The sequence below is a fragment of the Mauremys mutica genome, chromosome 6 (assembly GCF_020497125.1).
Source record: "Mauremys mutica isolate MM-2020 ecotype Southern chromosome 6, ASM2049712v1, whole genome shotgun sequence".
In the NCBI taxonomy this organism is placed as follows: Eukaryota; Metazoa; Chordata; order Testudines; family Geoemydidae; genus Mauremys; species Mauremys mutica.
Genome location: NC_059077.1, coordinates 125,545,724 through 125,567,774, shown reverse-complemented (window position 1 = coordinate 125,567,774; position 22,051 = coordinate 125,545,724). Strand labels below are relative to the sequence as shown.

General features: G+C 42.2%; 1 protein-coding gene across 1 annotated transcript in view; it reads right to left on the bottom strand.

The window, feature by feature from the left end:
- DNAH6 (dynein axonemal heavy chain 6) overlaps positions 1-22,051 on the bottom strand; it is a 207,005-nt gene that overhangs the window by 15,424 nt on the left and 169,530 nt on the right. Inside the window, exons 68-72 of the mRNA XM_045021828.1 lie at positions 19,109-19,255; positions 13,052-13,190; positions 6,343-6,462; positions 3,462-3,583; positions 1,193-1,322 (exon numbers count right to left, since the gene is read on the bottom strand). Coding sequence (XP_044877763.1) covers positions 1,193-1,322; positions 3,462-3,583; positions 6,343-6,462; positions 13,052-13,190; positions 19,109-19,255 — 658 coding nt within the window. The remainder of the gene's footprint in view (positions 1-1,192; positions 1,323-3,461; positions 3,584-6,342; positions 6,463-13,051; positions 13,191-19,108; positions 19,256-22,051) is intronic.

The window sequence follows — 22,051 nt, the reverse complement described above, 5'->3', positions numbered from 1 at the left end:
GGTCCAGCTTCGCCGCCCGTCCGGCCCCACTTACCCGGTCCCGCTTTGCCGGCCGCCCGGCCCCGCTTACCCGGTCCCGCTTCCCTGGCCGCCCGGCCCCACTTACCCGGTCCCGCTTCGCCGGCCGCCCGGCCCCGCTTACCCGGTCCCGCTTCCCTGGCCGCCCGTCCGGCCCCACTTACCCGGTCCCGCTTCCCTGGCCGCCCGGCCCCGCTTACCCGGCCCCGCTTCTTTGGCTGCCCGGCTCCGGGTCCCCGTCCACGGCCGCCCGGTCCCGCTTCGCCGGATCCAGCCACGTGCAGGCAGCGCGGTAAGGGGGCAGGGAGGGGGTGTTGGAGAGAGGGCAGGGGAGTTCAGGGGTGGGGGGGTGGATAGGGGTTGGGGGGGTCAGAAGGCAGGGAACAGGGGGCTTACTTCCGTGTATAAGACTACCCTCAATTTTTAGTCTAAGGATTTTAGGAAAAAGTATAGTCTTATACACGGAAAAATACGGTAGTAGGATATGCCATACTGGCTCAGACCACTGGTCTATCACATCTGCTCTGTTCTAGTCAAATATCCTGTCTCCAATAATGGCCAGTATCAGATGCTTTAAAGGAAGGCATGAGCCATTATCATTGGGCAATAACATAGCTATGACGACGGTGTAGTCTCCCTTAACCCCACGCAGCTGTTGATTGTTTTACATTCTGAAGCATAAAAGTTGTTATCCTCTATAAATGTATATTCTAGCCAGTGTAAATCTGGATATTTTGATTATCCATACAAAATGTTTTGAATTCTAGTATGTTTTCTGTCTCAGTAATACTTTGGGGCATGATTTTCAAAGGCACAAATGATTGCTAGGTGCCTAACTGAGCCTTGTCCCTGTGAAAATCTCCCCCTGTATGAAGCAAGTGCTATAGGTTAATTATGAATTGTTGTTTTTCCCCCTTTTATCATTTAAAGTATGGTATATTTTATATCCATTTTAACAAGTTCTATTTACATGTAGTTACGTGTATGTTTATTGTTTCAGTGTGGAGATACATTCACGTCTGATACTACCATATACCTCCAGTGAGAACAGTTTTCCTTTATAAGGAATTATGCAAAAGGTTCTTCATCAACAAACAAACAAACAATTTTTTCCCAAATACCATTATATATATGCAGTAATATTGGCAAAAACCCATTAACAACACTATCCTACCAGACAGTTTTGTCAAGATAGTGCTAGCAAGTTCTTGAACAATTTCATCATTGCTTTTTCCTGATCCTTGGGCAGTTGATCTTGGCTGAACCTCAAGTATTGTTGTGATTAAAGTGCTAGTCTCCTTACGCTGCAAAGAGAAAAACAGAAAAGCAGTGAACCTTTAAAAATCTGCCATCACAAGTTATTACTTAAATATTTTAATCTCGTTCTCTTTTTTTTAGGCGTTTATATTCAGAACCAATTACTTCCAAGGAAAATTTTATAATTTGTTCATGATATTTTCATTCTTGAATTTACTTGAAATCTGTAAATAGGACTTTGCTCTGTTTTTAGGTGGCTTTTTTGACCAGCTATTGTTACCATAAGAAATAAGTCCCCATGATTACTGAGTGTGTTATTTTGAGTCATATCTATATCTATCTATCTATATATATGAAAAAAAGCCGGAAAACATGGGTATCATTTTTTCTCAACCTCTATCTCTTATAAAATGCATCCATTCCATGGCACTGAATTCCAGACCTTTGATGCTGCTTGAATTCAGTATAAACATTTAAAATTAGATTTAAAAAGATTTGTTTTTTTCCCCACTGACCTATCTAAAAGTAACAATAATTTTTACTGCTTTCTACAGAAAGAAGTGTGAAATGGGCATTTTTTCTTAGTACGTTTCTAACTTAGTTCATTAAACTTACTGCAGTATATACTGAATGAGACTATAAAATTAAGGGAAGTTGAGTTAAAATTTTAATGTTTTTAATTATCTTAGTATTGGAAGTTATAAAATCCCTGCTTCAAACCCCTAGGATCAAAGTTTATTAAATAATGTGTAGTTTATCTTCTGGTTTTTTAGGTGGTATGACAGTCTTTTGCTTTTATGGTGCTGTGCCGTAAGCTTATTGCGACATTAGTCTAGTTTTTAGAACTAATATTATACTACAAGCAAAAGTGGATGTTTTTCTAATTCAGTGCTTATGACAGACAAAAGATACTACTTTTCAATGATGTATTGTGTGTGGAAGAGAGCGTGTGTAGTTGAGATTTTCAAAGCAGTCTAGGGCAATGGTTCTCAAAGCTGGTCTGCCACTTGTTCAGGGAAAGCCCCTGGCGGGCTGGGCCAGTTTGTTTACTTGCCGCATCCGCAGGTCCAGCCGATCGCAGCTCCCAGTGGCCGCGATTCGCCGCTCCTGGCCAATGGGGGCTGCGGGAAGCAGCACGGGCTGAGGGATGTGCTGGCCACCCTTCCCACAGCCCCCATTGGCCTGGAGCAGCGAACCGTGGCCAGTGGGAACTGCGATCGGCCCAACCTGTGGATGCAGCAGATAAACAAACTGGCCCGGGCCACCAGGGTCTTTCCCTGAACAAGCGGCAGACTGCCTTTGAGAACCACTGGTCTAGGGGACTTAGACACATAACTTCCACTAAATTAATGAAAGATCATTATGTTATAGAAGCACCTTGCAGTTACCCATCAAGATCAAAGCCCTATTGTACTAGGTGCTGAACATGCACCTCACAAGAGACAGTCTCTCTCCTGGAGAGCTCTCAAATTAAATAGATAATTCTAAGGGTGGGAGAAAGGAAGTATCACTATCCCCATTTTACAGATAGGGAACAAAGACACACGGAGATTCAGTGACTTGCCTAAGGCCACCAATTCTTTGGTGGAGCCAGAAACTGAACCCAGTTCACTTGAGTTCCACCCATCTGTGCCTAAATCCCCTAGTCTGCTTTCAAAATCTCAACCACATTATCTAACTATTTTTAATGAGTGTTTGTATGTGTGTAATGCTGTTTTTCCTAGACTACTATGAGGGTGGATTTAAGGATTCTGGAAGATTGTTTGGGTCCCTCCAGGGAAAATGCATATGTTTTAATAAATACAAATGTATGTGTTCTGAACAGGTTGTCAGTATTCCTTCACATCTCTCATCAGTCTAACCCAGAATTATAATGCCCCATAAGAAGAGGCTGATTTGTGTAAAACTAAGGATAGAATCAATGTCAATAAACAACTGTCCAGCATAAATCATGGTGCACTTCATGAAAACACAGCTTGACCGGAAACAGGTTAAAGAAAACATTTGGGAGTTACATATGGGAAAAAATAAATCTAATGAGTAGAGGTGGATTCCCTAGCAATTCTCACTTGTTATTTCTGCTTAACAAACTATAATTATTAAATCAAATTCTCCCTTTAAGCTACAAAATATAATTTGTTTAATATAATTAATTTAGAACATGTATTTAAGAAAAGCCTACAAACCTGGAAAGCCAAATTGGCGTTCTCATGCATTCCAAATATTTCTGGGTCGTCGATCAAAGGAAAATTTTCAATATAGTCTTTATAATCTTGCAAACTGTCAGCCATAGGGGCAAAATATATACCTGTTACACAAATGCACATACAGACTCCATATTAAAATGTTTTATTGTGAAATAAATGAGCAAAAATGTATGGCAATGTCAAAATGTATATACTGTATATTATTAGGGAAAAACTTAAATTATTGAAAGCACATCCAAAGAAGTAAAGGAATTCACCACATAAACAACAAAACATCAATACGAATATGCTTTAAAATACATTTGGATGGTAACATTTTTCACTATGAGTGACAGGCATATATCAGATGCTGACACTCTAAAATTGTTAGAGGCAGAATTTTACAAAGGTAGGGCCAAAAGTCTCACATTTTCATCTTTTGCATTAGCATGTCTTAGCATTTCAGAGGAACTAGAACTTTTGAGGCAAATAGGTTGTATTCTGGAACAGAAAAACAACTGGATATTTGTTGCCTGAGAAAACAATGAAAATACAGGAGCAGGATATGGGATGTTGCTTGTTATAGTCCATAGACAGAACAAACTTTATTTAAAATAAAAAGAATCAAATGGCTTTCACAGGCTTGACTGTTGAGCTAAAACCCTGACAAGTGGCAATTCACACAGGTATAGTGAGCCCCAGGTTAGTTCCTGACTGGCCTTCCAGCTCTCTGGTGGGTCACTACAGTTCTTTTTCTCTTTGGACTTCTAGCTACTCAGAAACTTACACAACTAGGGCTAACTACTCATAATTAACTGCCATCTGTTAACAGCATAACTACCAGGCCTGGAAGAAGGAAAGACTGGTGTGGCTGAGATGATAAGTGCTGGACTGAAGTAACTGCAATCTGTCACTGGCCTGTGATGGATATTCATCAAACTGAAATTAAATTCTCTTCTCCGCTTCCCCTGTTCTTCCAGGGAAATACATATAAAGGGACATGAATAAATGACATTAAAGGCATTGAAGTTGTATGTGTAGGATAGAGCAGAAGGAGGGTCCAGTGGTCAGGGCACTAGCCTCAGACTTTGGAGATTTGGGTCCAAGTCTTTGCTCCACCACAGAGTTGCTATGAGACCTTGGGCAAGTCACTTACCCTCTGTGTGCCTCTGTTCCCTCTCTGTACAATGGGGATCATCGCACTGCCCTACCTCCCAGGGATTCTGGGAAGATGGGTACGTTAACGATTGCCAGGCACTCAGAGGCTACAATGATGGGTGCCATACAAGTACCAAAAATAGATAGATTTGTAATGGGTGGCAGCATGTCTGAAAAACTGCTCCCTGTTGTTCCTGCAGAGAAATGGTGAAGTGGGTTCTGGTGAGTCACTGAGACAGGTGGTTCTTTGCCTCACACTGATAACAAGGGAGGTGGAAGAGCCTTTCTGGGGAGGGGGTGAGCGGAGCAGTCCTGAAAAAAGGACTTTTAGGAGTAGCCCAGCTCAAGGGGGAGAGATCCAAACTCCATGGGCTTGATGCTCCATTGCACTTGGCCTCATGTAGTCATTTGCAACAGCGCAAAGGGGGTATAAAATGCTCCCAAATTAGTGAGAAATGTTCCTCTGATCAACTCTTTGTTTGATACTCTGGCCACATTTCAGGCAGAGAGAGCTGACAACGTGCAGTGCTTGTAGCAGTGGGATCCACCTCAAACACCTGTTGAACATGGTGCTATGCAGCTTTTCAACATGTAATGGGAAGCAAGAGAGCTCCCCTCCAACCTGAAGATGGCCAGGGTAAAAAGGTTTAGCACCATCAGCGGGATTCAAGGACTCATTGGGAGTTATAAACCCTGCAGCAATACTGGAATCTGCCTGGTTGTGCTAAACTTTTAGCCCAGACCCCTAAGTCCTTTAACTGGACCAGTTCTAGTAAGGACTTTAAAGTATAGCTCTAATCAGAGAAGTGGCTCTGTAAAAATAGCAGTGGGGTTCTAGGCTTGTCATCTCTCTGGCATTTCCAGATCAGATATGCTCAGTTCACAAGCAAAAATATAGGAGTACTTGTGGCACCTTAGAGACTAACAAATTTATTTGAGCATAAGCTTTCGTGCATCCGAAGAAGTGGGCTGTAGCCCACGAAAGCTTATGCTCAAATAAATTTGTTAGTCTCTCAGGTGCCACAAGTACTCCTATATTTTTGCAATGTGTTCTAAGATATAAAAGTTAGAAGCACTGACAATTATTACCATTAATTGTGTTAGCTCAGCAGTGCTAACGGAAGTATAAAACACAAGCAAGAATAGTTTTGTCATTAAATTCGGCAGATATAACTCTTTATACATATTGTGGGACTAATTTTCCTTTCATTTACGCTGGAGTAAATCATGAGTAACTCCATGGAAGTCGGGGACTACTGTAGTGTAAAAATAGTGTGAGAAGAGAATCAGGTGCAAAGATCAAAGTAAGAAGATAATATTTTACATAGTGACTTTTCAGAGAAGAACCACATTCTACGGAGTCCCTGAAAATCTTAGAAAGTCCACGACAGAGCTCAAGGTTCTTCTCAAATACTGCAAAATTTGGGCCAAAAGCTTCTTTTTGGAAGTTACACTTCTGAGTCAGAGACTTCTGTCTGTGGGAATGGAAGGAGATACACTACCAATAATGTCCTCGGTGGGGCAAGAGACATTTTTCTTAATAAAAAACTAGGAAGACATTAACTAAACTTGTTATCCAGTTCTTAGACACACAGAGTGAACCAGACCCCATTGATTGATGCAAGATCCATCATAGAAAGACCAGAATTTAACACACAAAATCATAACAAAATGTGATAGACAAACATAGTTTGCATTAACCTATAATTCTAACTGTATTTACCTGACTCGGAATATTTGTAATCATATTCTAATGTTTCAGGAGCAAAAAACCTCTTTAAGACTGTACGCAGGCATCTCTGATCCCAGGTGTCTGTAACTCGCCCTCCATAAGTAATTTCACCTGCAACAGTGTTTGATTTTTACAGATTACAATTTCATATAATAATTCACATATTAAAAAAGTTTACTTTTTTAAATTTTAATTTTCATCTTTTCTAGAATCCAGGACAGCATGATTTTTGTGCGTCACTTTCATGGAAATAAGAGTGTTTAACTGTCAGAAAGATTTTTTTTATCATTAAAGTGATAACAAAATCCGACACTGCAATACATCTAAGTTGACTAATAAAAAAAATCAGATTTTCAAACAAGTTGTGCACACAATTATGTGCCTAATTTGAGCATGTAATTACTGCAGCTGTATATGTAAACTAGCTAGAGACATAAAGGGTAACAAGAAAACATTCTACAACTACATTAGAAGCAAGAGGGAGACCAAAGATAGGGTAGGCCCATTACTCAACAGAGGGGAGGGAAATAATAACAGAAAATGTGGAAATGGCAGAGGTGCTTAATGACTTCTTTGCTTCGGTTTTCACAAAGAAGGTTGGCGCTGATTGGACATCTAACATAGTGAATGCCCGTGAAAATGATGTAGAAGAGGCTAAAATAGGGAAAGAACAAGTTAAAAATTACTTGGACAAATTAGATATCTTCAAGTCATCAGGGCCTGATGAAATGCATCCTAGAATACTCAAGGAGCTGACTCAGGAGATATCTGAGCCACTAGTGATTATCTTTGAAAAGAGATTCCAGAAGACTGGAAAAGGGCAAATATAGTGCTCATCTATAAAAAGGGAAATATGGGCAACCCAGGGAATTACAGACCAGTCAGCTTAACTTCTGGACCCAGAAAGATAATGGAGCAAATAATTAAGCCATCAATTTGCAAACACCTAGAAGATAATAAGGTGATAAGTAACAGTCAGTATGGATTTGTCAAAAACAAATTGTGTCAAACCGAAAGCTTTCTTTGACAGGGTAACAGGTCTTGTGCATGGGGGGAAGCAGTAGATGTGGTATATCTTGACTTTAGTAAAGCTTTCAATTCTGTCTCACGTGACCTTCTCATAAACAACTAGGGAAATGCAACCTAGATGGAGCTGCTATAAGGTGGGTGCAAAACTGGTTGGAAAACCATTCCCAGAGAGTAGTTATCAGAGTTTCACAGTCATGCTGGAAAGGCATAACGAGCGGGGTCCCGCAACGATTAGTTCTGGGTCCATTTCTATTCAATATCTTCATCAATGATTTAGATAATGGCATACAGAGTACACTTATAAAGTTTGCGGACCATACCAAACTGGGAGGGGTTGCAAGTGCTCTGGAGGACAGGATTAAAATTCAAAATGATCTGGACAAACTGGAGAAATGGTCTGAAGTAAATAGGATGACATTCAATAAGGACAAATGCAAAGTACTCCACTTGGAGTGTTGTAAGCAAGACACGAGAAGTAATTTTTCCACTCTACTCCACACTGATTAGGTCTCAACTGGAGTATTGTGACCAGTTCTGGGCGCCACATTTCAGGAAGGATGTGGAGAAATTGGAGAGAGTCCAGAGAAGAGCGACAAAAATGAGTAAAGGTCTGGAAAACATGACCTATGAAGGAAGATTGAAAAAATTGGGTTTGTTTAGTCTGGAAAAGAGAAGACTGAGAGGGGACATGAAAACAGTTTTCAAGTATGTAAAAGATTGTTACAAGGACAAGGAAGAAAAATTGCTTCTTGTCCTATCCTCAGAGGTTAAGAAAAACAATGGGCTTAAATTGCAGCAAGGGAGGTTTAGGTTGGACATTAGGAAAAACGTCCTGTCGGGGTGGTTGAGCACTGGAATAAATTGCCAAAGGAGGTTGTGGAATCTCCATCACTGGAGGTTTTTAAGAGCAGATAGACAAACACCTGTCAGGAATGGTCTAGATAATACTTAGTCCTCCCATGAGGCAGAGGACTGGATCAGATGACCTTTAGAGGTTCCTTCTAGTTCTATGATTCTATGTAAACTGGGTAGCTGCATATCATTGCCTAATTAACCTAATAACTGCATGCACAGTCACTGAATTTGCTGTGTAACTGGAGTAACTGCATATGCAAAATACATATACAATGGTACACACAATTTTCATGATCCATTTTGAACCGGGAAACTCTGGCCCTTAATGCAGTAACAGAAATTTGTTATCTGATGATCTCCTTTCTGGGACTGACTTCTGCCCTAATCTCAGACATTTGAATGGCAGCTCAGACTTGTCCATGGAGTTAGATGGCTTGGACTGTACACTCACATCATCTTCGTACTTTCAAAGCTATACAGAAACACCACCTTCTTCTTAGTAGCTATATATAAGCTCATAAGAGTAACATCATATTCAACAGTATTTAACTACATACAGGGATCTGAAAAGCAGTTATCATAGGGAGACCCAAAGAACTTTCATGTCATGGGGCAAATTAGGGGAGGAGTCATCAGGCAGAACTGGTGCTAGGCATAAGCAGACTAAGCAATCGCTTAGGGCCCCGAGCTGCACAAAGGGGTCTCCTATTAATTATTAGTATGTGTTGTGTGTGGGTGAGGGGCCCACCAAAATATTCCTGCGTATGGCCCCATATGGGCTTGCATCGGCACTGTAATCAGGTAACCAATATTCCATCCTGCAACCTGGCCTTTACCTTAAATTGAGACACTGGAGATGTCATAAATAAACAGATCAGGGTTAAGGTCTCTTTTACCTGTAAAGGGTTAACATGCAGTACCTGATGACCACCTGACCAGAGGACCAATCAGAGACAAGATTTTTTCAAATCTCTGTGGAGGGAAGCCTTTGTCTGTGTTCCCTGTTTTGCTCAGAGAGCTCTTTTTGGATCTAAGAGAGGTCAGTCATGTCTCCAAGTTCTCCTGGAGTAGTTTCTACTATTTAATAGTGAGTATTAATTAAAAAGGCAAATTAGTCTTTTAAGTTGTTTTCTACATTTGCAATTGTGTGTTTGCTAAAGGAAATTCTTTATTCCTGTTTGCTGTTACTTTGCTTTCACTGAGAAAGAAAGGAGGGGGGGATTCTCTCCAGAGATTGATAAATTTAGACCCTGTATGGTTCTATCTTGGATTACAGAGACAAGTTACTTTCTTTTTTATTCTTAATAAATTCTTTTCTATTAAGGACTTGTTTGGTCTTTCCTTGGGTGGATTCTCAGGGAAAGAGAAGGGGGAGGTATCCCTCTGTAGTTAGATCCCGGTATCTCTCCTAGGAAAAGGGAGGGGGGAGGAAGCAGGGGGAATGGTTTATTTCTCCTGGGTGTAAGAACTCCATGGATTTGGGGCTCTTGGAATCCCCTAGGATTTTGGGGAAGGACTGTGTCTCAATCCACATATCTGATTGAGTGGTGGCAGCTTACTAGATCTAAACTAGGATTTTAGTTTAGAGGGAAACCAAGTCAGGTCCCCACATTGGAGCCCAACAGCTCCAAGTGGGGGTGAGACCTATGACAGGAGACACAGCAAGAAATAAGGAGAATTATTAGGGAGGAAGAGATAAGGAGGACAAAAAGAAGGTTCCCATTTCCAAAATTTGATATAATTAATCTATTTTAGGGCTAGTGCTTGGAGCAGCTTCCTGCTGAAGGACTGTGCTGCAAAGGAATGAAGACCAAGCCTGGAGAGCTTTATAAGGGTGTTGATGAATAAACAGGAGGCAGCTTTGCAGACTTTATTTTCAGTGGCCTAGGCCTTTTCTGCTCAGAATACCTTCTGCAGTCAGTTTTCCACAGCTGTATATGCACTGGCAATTCATTTGATTCCCCCAGCAATAGCTGAGTTTGAGGCTTTAAGGACATTTATGGTGAAGGGAGATAAATAGGGATGTTGTGTTTCTGAATTGATCAGTTCTCCTAAGACAAATCTGAACAGCTCTATAGACATTTAACAACAGGTACCATGCTTTTTCTTCAGGTGTTTTAGGAGACAGGCTTTAAAAAAATAACAACACAGAAGTGCTAGGAAACCTGGCCATTTAAAGTTAAGTTATACTTGATAAAAAAAGAAAAAGGAAGGGGCAGAGTAAGGGGGAGGAGAAATGGAGCAGGAGAGACATGGCTCATAGGTCTGAAACTTGAACTCTGGCAGCATTTCATTCTGCATGCAGGAAAAACAAAACAGAAGAATCAGTGTTCAAATATCCATCCACCTTAAACAGAAGGTGGTCCAATAAAAGATATTACCTCACCCACCTTGTCCCTCTAATATCCTGGGACTGACACAGCTACAACTACACTGCATACATCCTCCTTAAAAACATATTAAATACATGTTCACGAAGTGAACCAAAGGTAATTTTAAGATAATGGGAATTTGGTCCAATACAACTTTGAAGTAACATCCATGAGGCTGATGCTGAAGTAAAATCAATTAGCTGTAAACAAGCATTTAATATACATGGGTGAATGAACAAATCTTTACAACTCAAACTGACAGAATACTTTCAAATGCAATTTGTGCCACAGAAAGGCTTCACTTAGCAGGCAAGCTTGAAAGCACTTGTATTCATCTCAGAGAATTTACAGTAGTTTTAATCTTCAGCTTGATAAAACACAGAACAGAATAATGGGGCCTATTTTTCATTTACATCGGGAAAGGATTTTTTGCTGTATAGTACAGGTAACCAATGGGGAAAATGTAAAACCTAGGCAAGGAGAGACCCTTAACTGTTATATTCACATATCTGCCCTGTGAAGTAACTACTATGAAAGCAATTCTAACACTGTGGAATACTACAACCAAATTACAGGGTTTGTGATAAAGGCCATATTAAGAAAAAAATTATAAACCACCATGAAATGGATAGGTGAAATGCATTTTCATATTTCAGGGGTAATCTAGCAGGACATGTTAGAATAATGGATCAGATATGTCTTGCCTAAACCACTGTGAATGTGTTTCTATTTCTTTTACTTTACTCTTTGGAAGATAGTTTTTATTCCTTCATAAGTCACTTTAATTATTTTTATCATAAAACTACCATTTTTGTTTCCGTCTAACTAATTATGCAAACTAAAATCTACTTAGCACAGCTAAGCTGCAAAGCAAAGAGGAACATTACTGAAATTGTGAAGAAAAATTACCTTAAATTCTTGCTGTCAAAACCCAGAAATTATAATCTAATCTCTATAATAATCAGTGCTGACTGCATGGTACCAGTACAGAATGCAATGAGCTCGGAGTTCCAAGTTGTTTTACTTTCAGAAGGAAGTGCCTACTCACTACTATTTTACTCCAGTTTTATACTGTTGTTACTGCACTGAAATCAATGTAGTTACACTCATGAGAAGCTGGAGTAACACTGTGATGAATCAGGCCCCTTTGTGTTCCTGAAAAGATTTACTGAAGTATAAAAAACTGCTTTTGAACAGAGGCTTTGGTTTGCTATCCTATCCAATGGTGATTACTAATGGTTAGATTAGATTTATGAGGCTCTCCACAGTTGCTGAAGATTTTTTAAATCCCTTGTATTTGACTCTGTAAAGTGAGAGTTGGCAATTTTCTTTTCTTCTTGCCCAAGGAATAAATGAGATATAATCTGCGGGATGATTATCTTGTTGCTATGGGTAATTAAGCAGCTGTTTGGATATTGCTACTTTGATAGCAGGTTTCCATTGGAGGGGTCATAGCTTGATGCTCCTACGTGTCCACAATAGCTCTGAATGCTGGGACTTCTATGTTCAAGGTGACTGGGGTCATCAAGTTAGAAGGCTGCTAATTTTCTCCAGTTGGGAGATCCTTCCAAACAGAAACTCTGCAGGATGGACATAGCTTAGGACCTTGCAGAGCCACACAGGTTTTTGCTGCTTGGCCTATGCCCTTGATGCCAGTCTGTTAGCAGGGCCGGCTCCAGCTTTTTTGCCGCCCCAAGAGGTGAAGGGGGAAAGAAAAAAAAAGCCCAATTGAGCTGCCACCGAAGTGCTGCCAAAGAGGAAGAGAGGGAGTGAAGGACCTGCCGCCAAATTGCCGCTGAAGACCAAGACGTGCCGCCCCTTTCTATCGGCCGCTCCAGGAACCTGCTTCCTTCGCTGGTGCCTGGAGCCAGCCCTGTCTGTTAGATAGCATTTGAATGGGTATGTCTAACCTGGAGCTGGAGGTGTTTCCACCTCAGGGAGACATACCCATGCTAGCTCTGATCAAGCTGGTATGCTAAAAATAGAAGTGTGGTTGTGGCAGCACAAGCAGCGGGATGGGCTAGGGTAGCTAGGGTTTTAGACTGGACCATACGCAGGACAGCTAGCCCATCCTGCTGCTCACTCTGTTGTGCCTACACTTCTATTTTTAGTGCACTAACTCAATCAGAGCTAGCGTGTCTATGACCACCCAAGCCAGAAATTACACCGCTAGTTCCAGTGTAGACATACACTTAGCTAGTGCCTTACCCTGACTCCAACTTTAAAATGCCATAAAAGGTGAAGATTGATGATAGAACCCATATAATTGTATTGACTTCAGTAGGGTTCCACAGTTATAAGTAAAAGCATAATATGGCCCTATGCAAATAATCAACGTAGACCTGCTAAGTTGTTGCACGTAGCTATATAGCTTAGTAATATCTTGTGTTTATTGAGGAATGCTAGAAGTAGATAACTGCTAATACCGTAGATAAGCACTGTACCTGTTATGTAAGTTAGGGCATCCCAGGGTATCTTTCCTTCTTGACAGTAAAGATTTAGGTTCAGTAAGGCACATTCTCTATCGCTGTCATTAAATTCATAGCAGATGTTCCACCCAAGAGGTCCAAACTTTTTCCTCTCCTTGAATATGAAATTAAAAGCAAAACTGAATAAGATTACTTTGTTCAGGATGCTCAGAGCTCAGTACTGTTAATGTGGGGTTGTCTTCAGATAGCAATTTCAAATTTTAGATTAGCACAGACCCTAGCAAGGGGTGATGTGTAAGCTTTATTGCCCAAGTACTACGGCTAAGATTTTGTCAAGGATATTTTTAATAAAAGTCAGGGACAGGACATGGGCTTCTGTGAATTTTTCATTGTTGCCCGTGACCTGTCCCTGACTTTTATTAAAAATATCCATGACCAAATGGGGAGCCTGGATCAGGGCCGTCCTTAGCCATAGACAGAACAGGCAGCCACCTAGGGCACCACTAGGTCTGGGGGCACCGCTCTACTCGGGGCCTGGACAGATGGGAAGCAGTGGAGCACGTAAGAGCAGGGCTGCTGGGTCCTAGAGAGAGATGAATGCAGCACAGTCTGAGGGAGGGGATTGGCTGCTGGGGTCTCTGGGAAGGGGTGGGGGAAGGAACTCACCTGTAGGGTGACCAGATGTCCCGATTTTATAGGGACAGTCCCGATTTTTGGGTCTTTCTTATATAGGCTCCTATTCCCCCCGACCCCGTCCCGATTTTTCACATTTGCTGTCTGGTCACCCCTAGGTGGGGGTAATTGGTACCTATATAAGACAAAGCCCCAAATATTGGGACTGGCCCTATAAAATCAGGACATCTGGATCTGGTCACCCTAGCTGGGGAGCACGTCTCTCCCCCAGGCTGGCAGTGATCCATCTCATCCAGGGGGAGCTGCACAGGGCAGGATGAGCTGCTGTGGCTCCATGGGTGCCCCGTCCCTGAGATCAGATGCTGTGCTAACTTCACCATGGTCTGTTGGGCTGGCGGTGGTGCCCATTGGCGTGTGATCGGACCTGAGGGTTTGCTGCTGCTGTTGCCACTCTGCACCCCAAGAGGTAGATTTTGGGGTCCTGCAGTTTTCCACCTATCTCCTCCTCTACTGCAGCTGTTGGACCAGCAGGCTGGGGGGTGAGCCAAGCATGAAAGCAGTACCGCGTTGCCATTAGATTGTCATTTAACAAATTTGTTCGCCAAAAATGCTTGCTAACAATCCTGAATTCAATTTCAATATTTTTTTTTTAAAAAAATCAATATCTTAGCCAAAAACAGAAAATTAAGTTGTTGACAATTATTTGTGACAAGTTTAGTATGGGGAAGGGAGTGGGCCAGTTTTCATCAGAGAAACAAAAAATGTTGACTGATTTTCCTATAGCTCTGTTACTGCTAAATAGAGCCCTCCAACAACTGTAGTATGCTCATCTCCTTACTAATGTATAGAGCAGGGGTTGGCAACCTACGGCACATGTGCCAAAGGTGGCACGCGAGTTGATTTTTGATGGCATGCAGCAGCGGGCTGAGTGGCTCAGCCCGCCACTACTCTGGGGTTCCGGCTGCTGCCCCATTGCCACCCGGGGTCCTGGCCACTGGCCCCACTCAGCACCGACTGCTGGCCTGGGGACCCCCAAGGAACCCTAGGCTGGCAGCAGGCTGAGCAGCCGGCGGATGAGACCCCGGCTGAGCCACTCAACCCGCTGTCGGCCTGGGGTTCTATTCACTCAGCTGGTAGCGGGCTGAGCGGAACTAAATTCAACGAAATAGGAAAACAAGAGCAACTAATGACAAAGTGCAAGAACCTAGAGCAGTGGTCCCCAACCTTTTTCGTCTGGTGGTCACCAGACGAAGGACCGTGGCAGTGGATGAGCATCCGCTGAAATGCCGCCGAATTTCGGCGGCATTTCAGCAGTGACACCTCTGGATGACACTGCTTATTGGCGGCAAGTGGTGTCATCCAGAGGCGTCGCTGCCGAAATGCTGCTGAATTTTGGTGGCATTTCGGCAGATGCTCGTCCGCTGGCCACTACGCAGGTGCACTGAGAGGCCCCTGTTGGCGCCATGGCACCCACAGGCACCGTGTTGGGGACCCCTGACCTAGAGAGCCTCCTGAAGCACGGCGATCATTTTGATTTAAATGGACTTGAACTGTACGAAGAACTGAGTACGCTATCATCAATTTGCCACATGCAAAATCGATGGTGGACATTGTACAGTTTACTAATACCAGCAAACTTGTTGACACATATCCTAATGTGTACGTTGCCACTCGTATTCTACTGACAATTCCTGTAACAGTAGCATCAGGAGAATGGTTTCTCAAAACTAAAGCTCATTAAAAACTATCTCCGCTCTACAAGGAGTCAGGAACACTTGATTGGTCTTGCTATTCTTGCAATCAAACAAGACATCACTTTGTCTTTGTCATACGATGACATTATTACTGATTTTGCAGCCAAAAAAGCCAGAAAGATTGCTTTTAATTAAAAACAAATCCTTGTTTCAATACCTCTTCATATAAATTTCCAATAAAATGTTGACAAATTAAAAAAAGGATATTATTTGCATCATTCTATCAAATCAGAATTTTTTCTATAGTGCTACCTCTTTAGTGCTAGTCCATCAGCATTACAGTGTGCTTCATTAAGTTAAACTGGTTTTAATAACATGCATGTGGCAAGTTTTCCAGTAGTGTAAGCTTATGTTTGTGTTGCTAAGAGCAAGACAGGCGCAGGGGCACCAATTTAATAATCCCGCCTAGGGCACCATAAATCCTAAGGACGGCCCTGGCCTGGATAACTGCTGGTGGGCTGGGAGCTCCAGGGGCCCCCACCACATGTGTGGGCTTGGAGCTCCAGGGTCTCCTTCTGCTGACAGCTCTGAGCTGCAGGGGTCCTCCCTGCCTCCCACGGCAGCCGAGACCCTGCAGCTCCCAGCCAGCGCTGGCTGAAGTCGCGGAGGTCTTTGGAAGATTCTGTGACTTCCGTGACCTCCATAACTAAATCACAGCCTTACCCACGAGTAGCACCTGAAGGCACTGGTCCTCAGAGACACTCCCCCCAAGTCATATTTTTCCCCTGGCTCTTAGGACAGGATAGGGTACTAATTTCCAGTTGTCTTATGCCATGAGCACATTGCAGCCTCCCCCAGCAATGGGTCAGCTGAGCTTCAGTTCTATCCATTCCCCACCCCTTACAGTATCATTAAAAGTAAAGGATTAGCTCCTGGTCACTTAGGAGATAAATCTCCCTATTACAGATGGGAAAGGTTGTCTCAGAATTCGACCTATCTTCTAATCTTACACGTCTAATCTTACAGCTCTCCATCTGCCCAGTTCATGTAATTCCAAATATTGCATTATTTTTCAAAATAAATCATTCCGTGATTTTTTCTCTAAATGAGATGAATGCAAATGACGCAACATTCATGAATAATCTGACAGCAGCAACCTAGTATGCTAAGCAAGGGTAACATTGGTATGTAAACAGATTTCACTACATGCTTCCAAGAGGTTTTAGTAGAGAGTGAGTCAAAACAAACGGAAAGGTTTAGGAAGAGGAACAAAATTAAGCTGTATCTAAATTTTGTGAATTTCCATTTTCTGTCTTCCCACCTCCAATTCAACTGCAATTATCTAGTGTGTTAACGATAAAGTAATCTAATGTTTCAGTTATTAGTTTCATCCAATCAGAAATTCCTATCATTCTGGGACAAACCCTGAAGTCCTTACTCAGTTCTGTCTCAAGAAAAAGTCTATTGACTTTAATGGAAATTTGCTCAAGTAATGACTGATTGAAAACTGAGTACGGACTGGTTCTCTGCCTATTTAAATAAACTATTGTGTAGTCGTTCAATAACCAGGATGAAAACAGAACAATTAAAGCAGCACATTCCATTCCTCTTACCACCATGTGTCCCCCTGTAATCTATGAGTTCATTTAATTTAAAACATGCAGAATTCTTCAGATGGATTGTTTGCTAACAGTAAAGAGGAACTACAGTTTCACTTAAATGAAATGTTTGATCATATTTATCCATAAGAAATCTCAGGAGACACACTTATGTTTGATATAATTAATATGGCACAGACATTTTAATGTAATATTCAGGAGAAAAGAAGTCTTGTGCTTTATATGGACCTTTCCTTTTAAATTATAATTCACTTTGCTGATAAGAGATGCTTTGCATTAGTAATAGGGCTGTCAAGCGATTAAAAAAATTAATCTCAATTAATCGTGATTAATCATGCTGTTAAACAACAACAATAGAATATCATTTATTTTAAATATTTTTGGATGTTTACTACATTTTCAAATATATTAATTTTAATTACAACACAGAATACAAAGTGTACAGTGCTCACATTGTATTTATTGTTTACTACAAATATTTGCACTGTAAAAAACAACAAAAAATATTTTTCAATTCACCTCATACAAGTACTGTAGTATAATCTCTTTATCATGAAAGCTGAACTTACAAATGTAGAATTATGTAAAAAAAAACCTGCATCCAAAAATAAAACAGTGTAAAAATTTAGAGCCTACAAGTGCAAGCAGTCCTACTTCTTGGTCAGCCAATCACTCAGACAAACAAGGTTGGTTACAATTTGCAGGGGATAATGCTGCCTGCTTCTTGTTTGCAATGTCACCTGAAAGTGAGAACAGGCGTTCACATGGCACTGTTGTAGCTGGTGTTGCAATATATTTACGTGCCAGATGTGCTAGTTTCATATGTCTCTTCATGCTTCAGCCACCATTCCAGAGGACATGCATCTATGCTGATGACGGGTTCTGTTCGATAACAAGCCAAAACAGTGTGGACTGGTGCATGTTCATTTTCATCATCTGAGTCAGATGCCACCAGCAGAAGGTTGATTTTCTTTTTTGGTAGTTTGGGTTCTGTAGTTTCTGCATCAGAGTGTTACTCTTTTAAGATTTCTAAAAGCATGCTCCACACCTCGTCCCTATCAGATTTGGATGGCTCTTCAGATTCTTAAACCTTGGCTCGAGTGCTGTAGCTATTTTTAGAAATCTCACATTGGTATCTTCTTTGCGTTTTGTCAATTCTGCTGTGAAAGTGTTCTTAAAACAAACATGTGCTGGGTCATCATCTGAGACTGCTATAACATGAAATATATGGCAGAATGCTGGTAAAACAGAGCAGGGAACATACAATTCTCCCCCAAGGAGGACAGTCACAAATTTAATTGACACATTATTTTTTGAATGAGCATCATCAGCATGGAAGCATGTCCTCTGGAATGGTAGCCGAAGAATGAAGGGGCATATGAATGTTTAGCATATCTGGCATGTAAATACCTTGCAACGCTGGCTACAAAATGCCATGCAAATGCCTGTTCTCACTTTCAGGTGACATTGTAAATAAGAAGCAGGCAGCAATATCTCCCGTCAATGTAAACAAACTTGTTCATCTTAGTGATTGGCAGAATAAGTAGGACTGAGTGGACTTATAGGCTCTAAAGTTTTACACTGTTTTGTTTTTGAGTGCAGTTATGTAACCAAAAAAAATCTGCATTTGTAAGTTACAATTTCATGATAAAGAGACTGCACTTCAGTACTTGTATGAGGTGAACTGAAATATACTATTTCTTTTATCATTTCTACAGTGCATACATTTGTAATAAAAAATAATAATATAAAGTGAGCACTGTGCACTTTGTATTCTGTGTTGTAATTGAAATTCACATTGAAAATGTAGAAAAATATCCAAAATATTTAATAAATTTCAATTGGTATTCTATTGTTATAAGTGTGATTAATCATGATTAATTTTTTTAATCGTGATTATTTTTTTTATCGCATGAGTTAACTGTGATTAACTAACAGCCCTAATTAGTAATATAACTTACAGTTCTAGTTTCTGGAAATCAATGGCTAAATAAGGTTTGCACAAAATACTGCTATTACTGTTATGATTACATCAAACATATTCTGAATATAACAGACTTCTTGAACTAATTTTGTAATGGCATCTCAGTACCTCTGCTATCTGAACTAATTATCATCAGGTATACCTGAATGATAGCATGGAAGAAGCAAATGCCAAAAATCATTTTCCTCCAATTTATGCCAAGGATATTGTCTTCAAAAAACGTAGTCGTCATCTCTGTGAATGCTCGCCTGATGTTTGCACGAAGTCCTTTTGGAGGCTCATTGGTTACCTGAATTGGGAAAAATAACCAGTTCTTGTTCTATACATAAGTCTGCTCTCCATTTTTTTATGCAGAGCTGTCAAGTTATCACTTGAATGGCTATCTGCATGTAAATTGTATTTTCTACATTAAGCTTTAGGTGTTAACCAAATGAACACATTGATTATTTACCCTAGAAAATATATGGAAATGAAAATATATGTTATAAAAATAAGGACATTTGGAGCAGAAAGAAATTGGAAAAAATTTGCAGGCACAAATTAGAATAAATAAACATAGCAAGAAGGGTGATTAAAGTAAGCACTCTCACTATGCGGAGTACACACTACTGCAATTTAACTACTTTATTTGGACAGCAGCTTCCAGATCTTGGTTTAGCAGATGGCTGTCTTACTGGGCAGAAAGACTGTCCAGCCAGCAGTACTCAGTATCTTGATTTAAATGGATTAGGGTTACAAAGATCAGGAGGGACATCAGAGTTCATGCCAGGGTAAGCTCTTCCTTCTCATTCAGCTATTCCATTTGCTCTTGTCCCAGGCTACATTTGTAAGGAGCTAGGGCTTGTCAGTCTTGAGTGTCTGGATTAGAGTGAAGGTTACTTACGGAACTACTGGAAAGTGCTCAGATACTATGGTGATGAATATAGTATAAGAACCTATATAGAACAGAATCAAATGGACCAGACTGATAGAATCAATGTGTTGGCTTCAACAAAGAAGGTGTGAGTGGGGGACTTTTCTGATTTTTTCTGTTTTCTCTTAATGTACGTTCCACTGGGGAAGGGAGAACATTCCTAAAGCTTTATTAAAGGGAAGGAGTTCTTGCCAGAACTCCAACAGTGGGGAAGGAGGGCGGGTCATGGAATGGATATGAGCAACACATCTCGAAGAACACCAGTTATGGAAAAAGGTAATTGTCTTTTCTTCTTTGAGTGCTTGTTCATGTCCATTCCATCTTAGGTGACCCCCAAGTGGTACCAACAGAAGCAGCTAGGAGTTCATGGACGTGTAGCTTGTAACATAGCTGTGCTGAACCCTGCGTTGTCTCTGGCCTGCTGTGTGATGGCATAGTGTGCTGTGAACGTGTGAACCAAAGACCACATTGCAGCTCTGCAAATGTCCTGGATGGGGACATGTGCCAGGAAGGCTGCCGAGGACACTTGTGCTCTCGTCAAGTGGTCCTTCGCCAGAGGCAGCGGTTGGATCTGTGCCAGCTCATAACAGGTCCGGATGCAAGAAGTGATCCAGTTGGAGATTCTCTGAGAGGACCCCGGAAGGCCCTTCATCCTGTTCGCTGTTGCGATGAAGAGCTGTGTCGACCTGTGAAAGGGCTTGGTATGCTCCAGGTAAAACGCCAAGGCATGTCGGACGTCCAGGGAGTGCAGCTGCCACTCCTCATTGATCTTGTGCAGCTTAAGACAGAACACTGAGAGCAAGACATCCTGGCTGATATGGAAGGAAGACACCACCTCCGTCAGGAAGGCCAGATGGGGTTGCAACTGTACCTTATCTTTGTAGAAGACTGTATATGGTGGTTCCAAGGTCAGGGCTTAATCTCCCACACTCTCCTAGCCGACGTCACAAGGAAGGCAACCTTCCACGATAGGTGGGAAAGGGAACAAGAGCCCAAGGGTTCAAAGGGCAGACCCGTGAGTCTAGAGAGAACCAGATTGCGGTGTCATTGTGGGACAGGGACATCTCGTGAGAGAACACCACTCTACCCTGGATCAGCAGATGAAAAGCCGAGATGGCAGCTAGATGAACCTTGACAGAAGAGAGGGCCAGACCCTGATTCTTCAGGAAGAGCAGGTATTCCAAGACTGACTGCAGAGAAGAGCACGTCGGGGAGAACCAGTGGGAGAACCTCATCCACTTCGCCAGGCAAGTCGCTCTAGTGGTGGGTTTTCTACTTCCCCAAAAGACCTGCTGCATCTCCCTGGAGCAGGCTTACTCCTCTGGGTTCAACCATGCAGCATTCATGTGAGGTGGAGGGAGGTGAGGTTGGGGAGCAGGAGGTGACCGGGGTCTTGCGAGAGAAGGCCCGAGCTGTCAGGCAGTGGCCACGGAGGGGCGCTACTCCCAGATCCAACAGCATACCAAGCCAGTGCTGGCGCATCCACGCCGGGGCGATCATGACTCGAGCCTTATCCCTCTTGATTTTTGACAGGACTCTGCTGATGAGGGGGATGGGTGGGAACACATACATCAGATCTCCCGATCAGGACAGGGGAAAAGTGTCCGAGAGAGCCTTGCCAAGGCCTTGCAGGGAGCAAAACTGATGATATTTCCTGTTCTGCCTGGCAGTGAACAGGTCTACTCGGGGAGTTCCCCACCTCTGGAAGAGCATCTGGACTACTTCTGCGTGGTGCGACCCCTCGTGGTGAGAAAAGAAGGACCTGTGCTGAGGTGATCTGCCAGTGTGTTCCTGACACCAGGAAGTTGACAGGCCTCCAGGTTGATCACATGCTGGATGCAGAAATCCCTTTGGTGGAGTGCCTCTTGACAGCATGCTCCCCCTTGCCTGTTGATGTAAAACATCAAGGCCGTGTTGTCTGTAAGCACTCGCACCACAAAGCCGGATAACTGCAGGAGGAAAACCCCGCAGGCTAGGTGAACTGCCATGAGTTCTTTGACGTTTATATATAACGTAATCTCCTCTGCGGACCACGTACTTTGCGTCCACGTCACGCAGAGGTGCGCTCCCCAGCCAAGGTCCGAAGCATCCATTATCAACGACACCGAAGGCAGTGGGATGTCAAACGGAACTCCATCGAGGACTGTTCCGGGGTTGGTCCACCATTGCAAC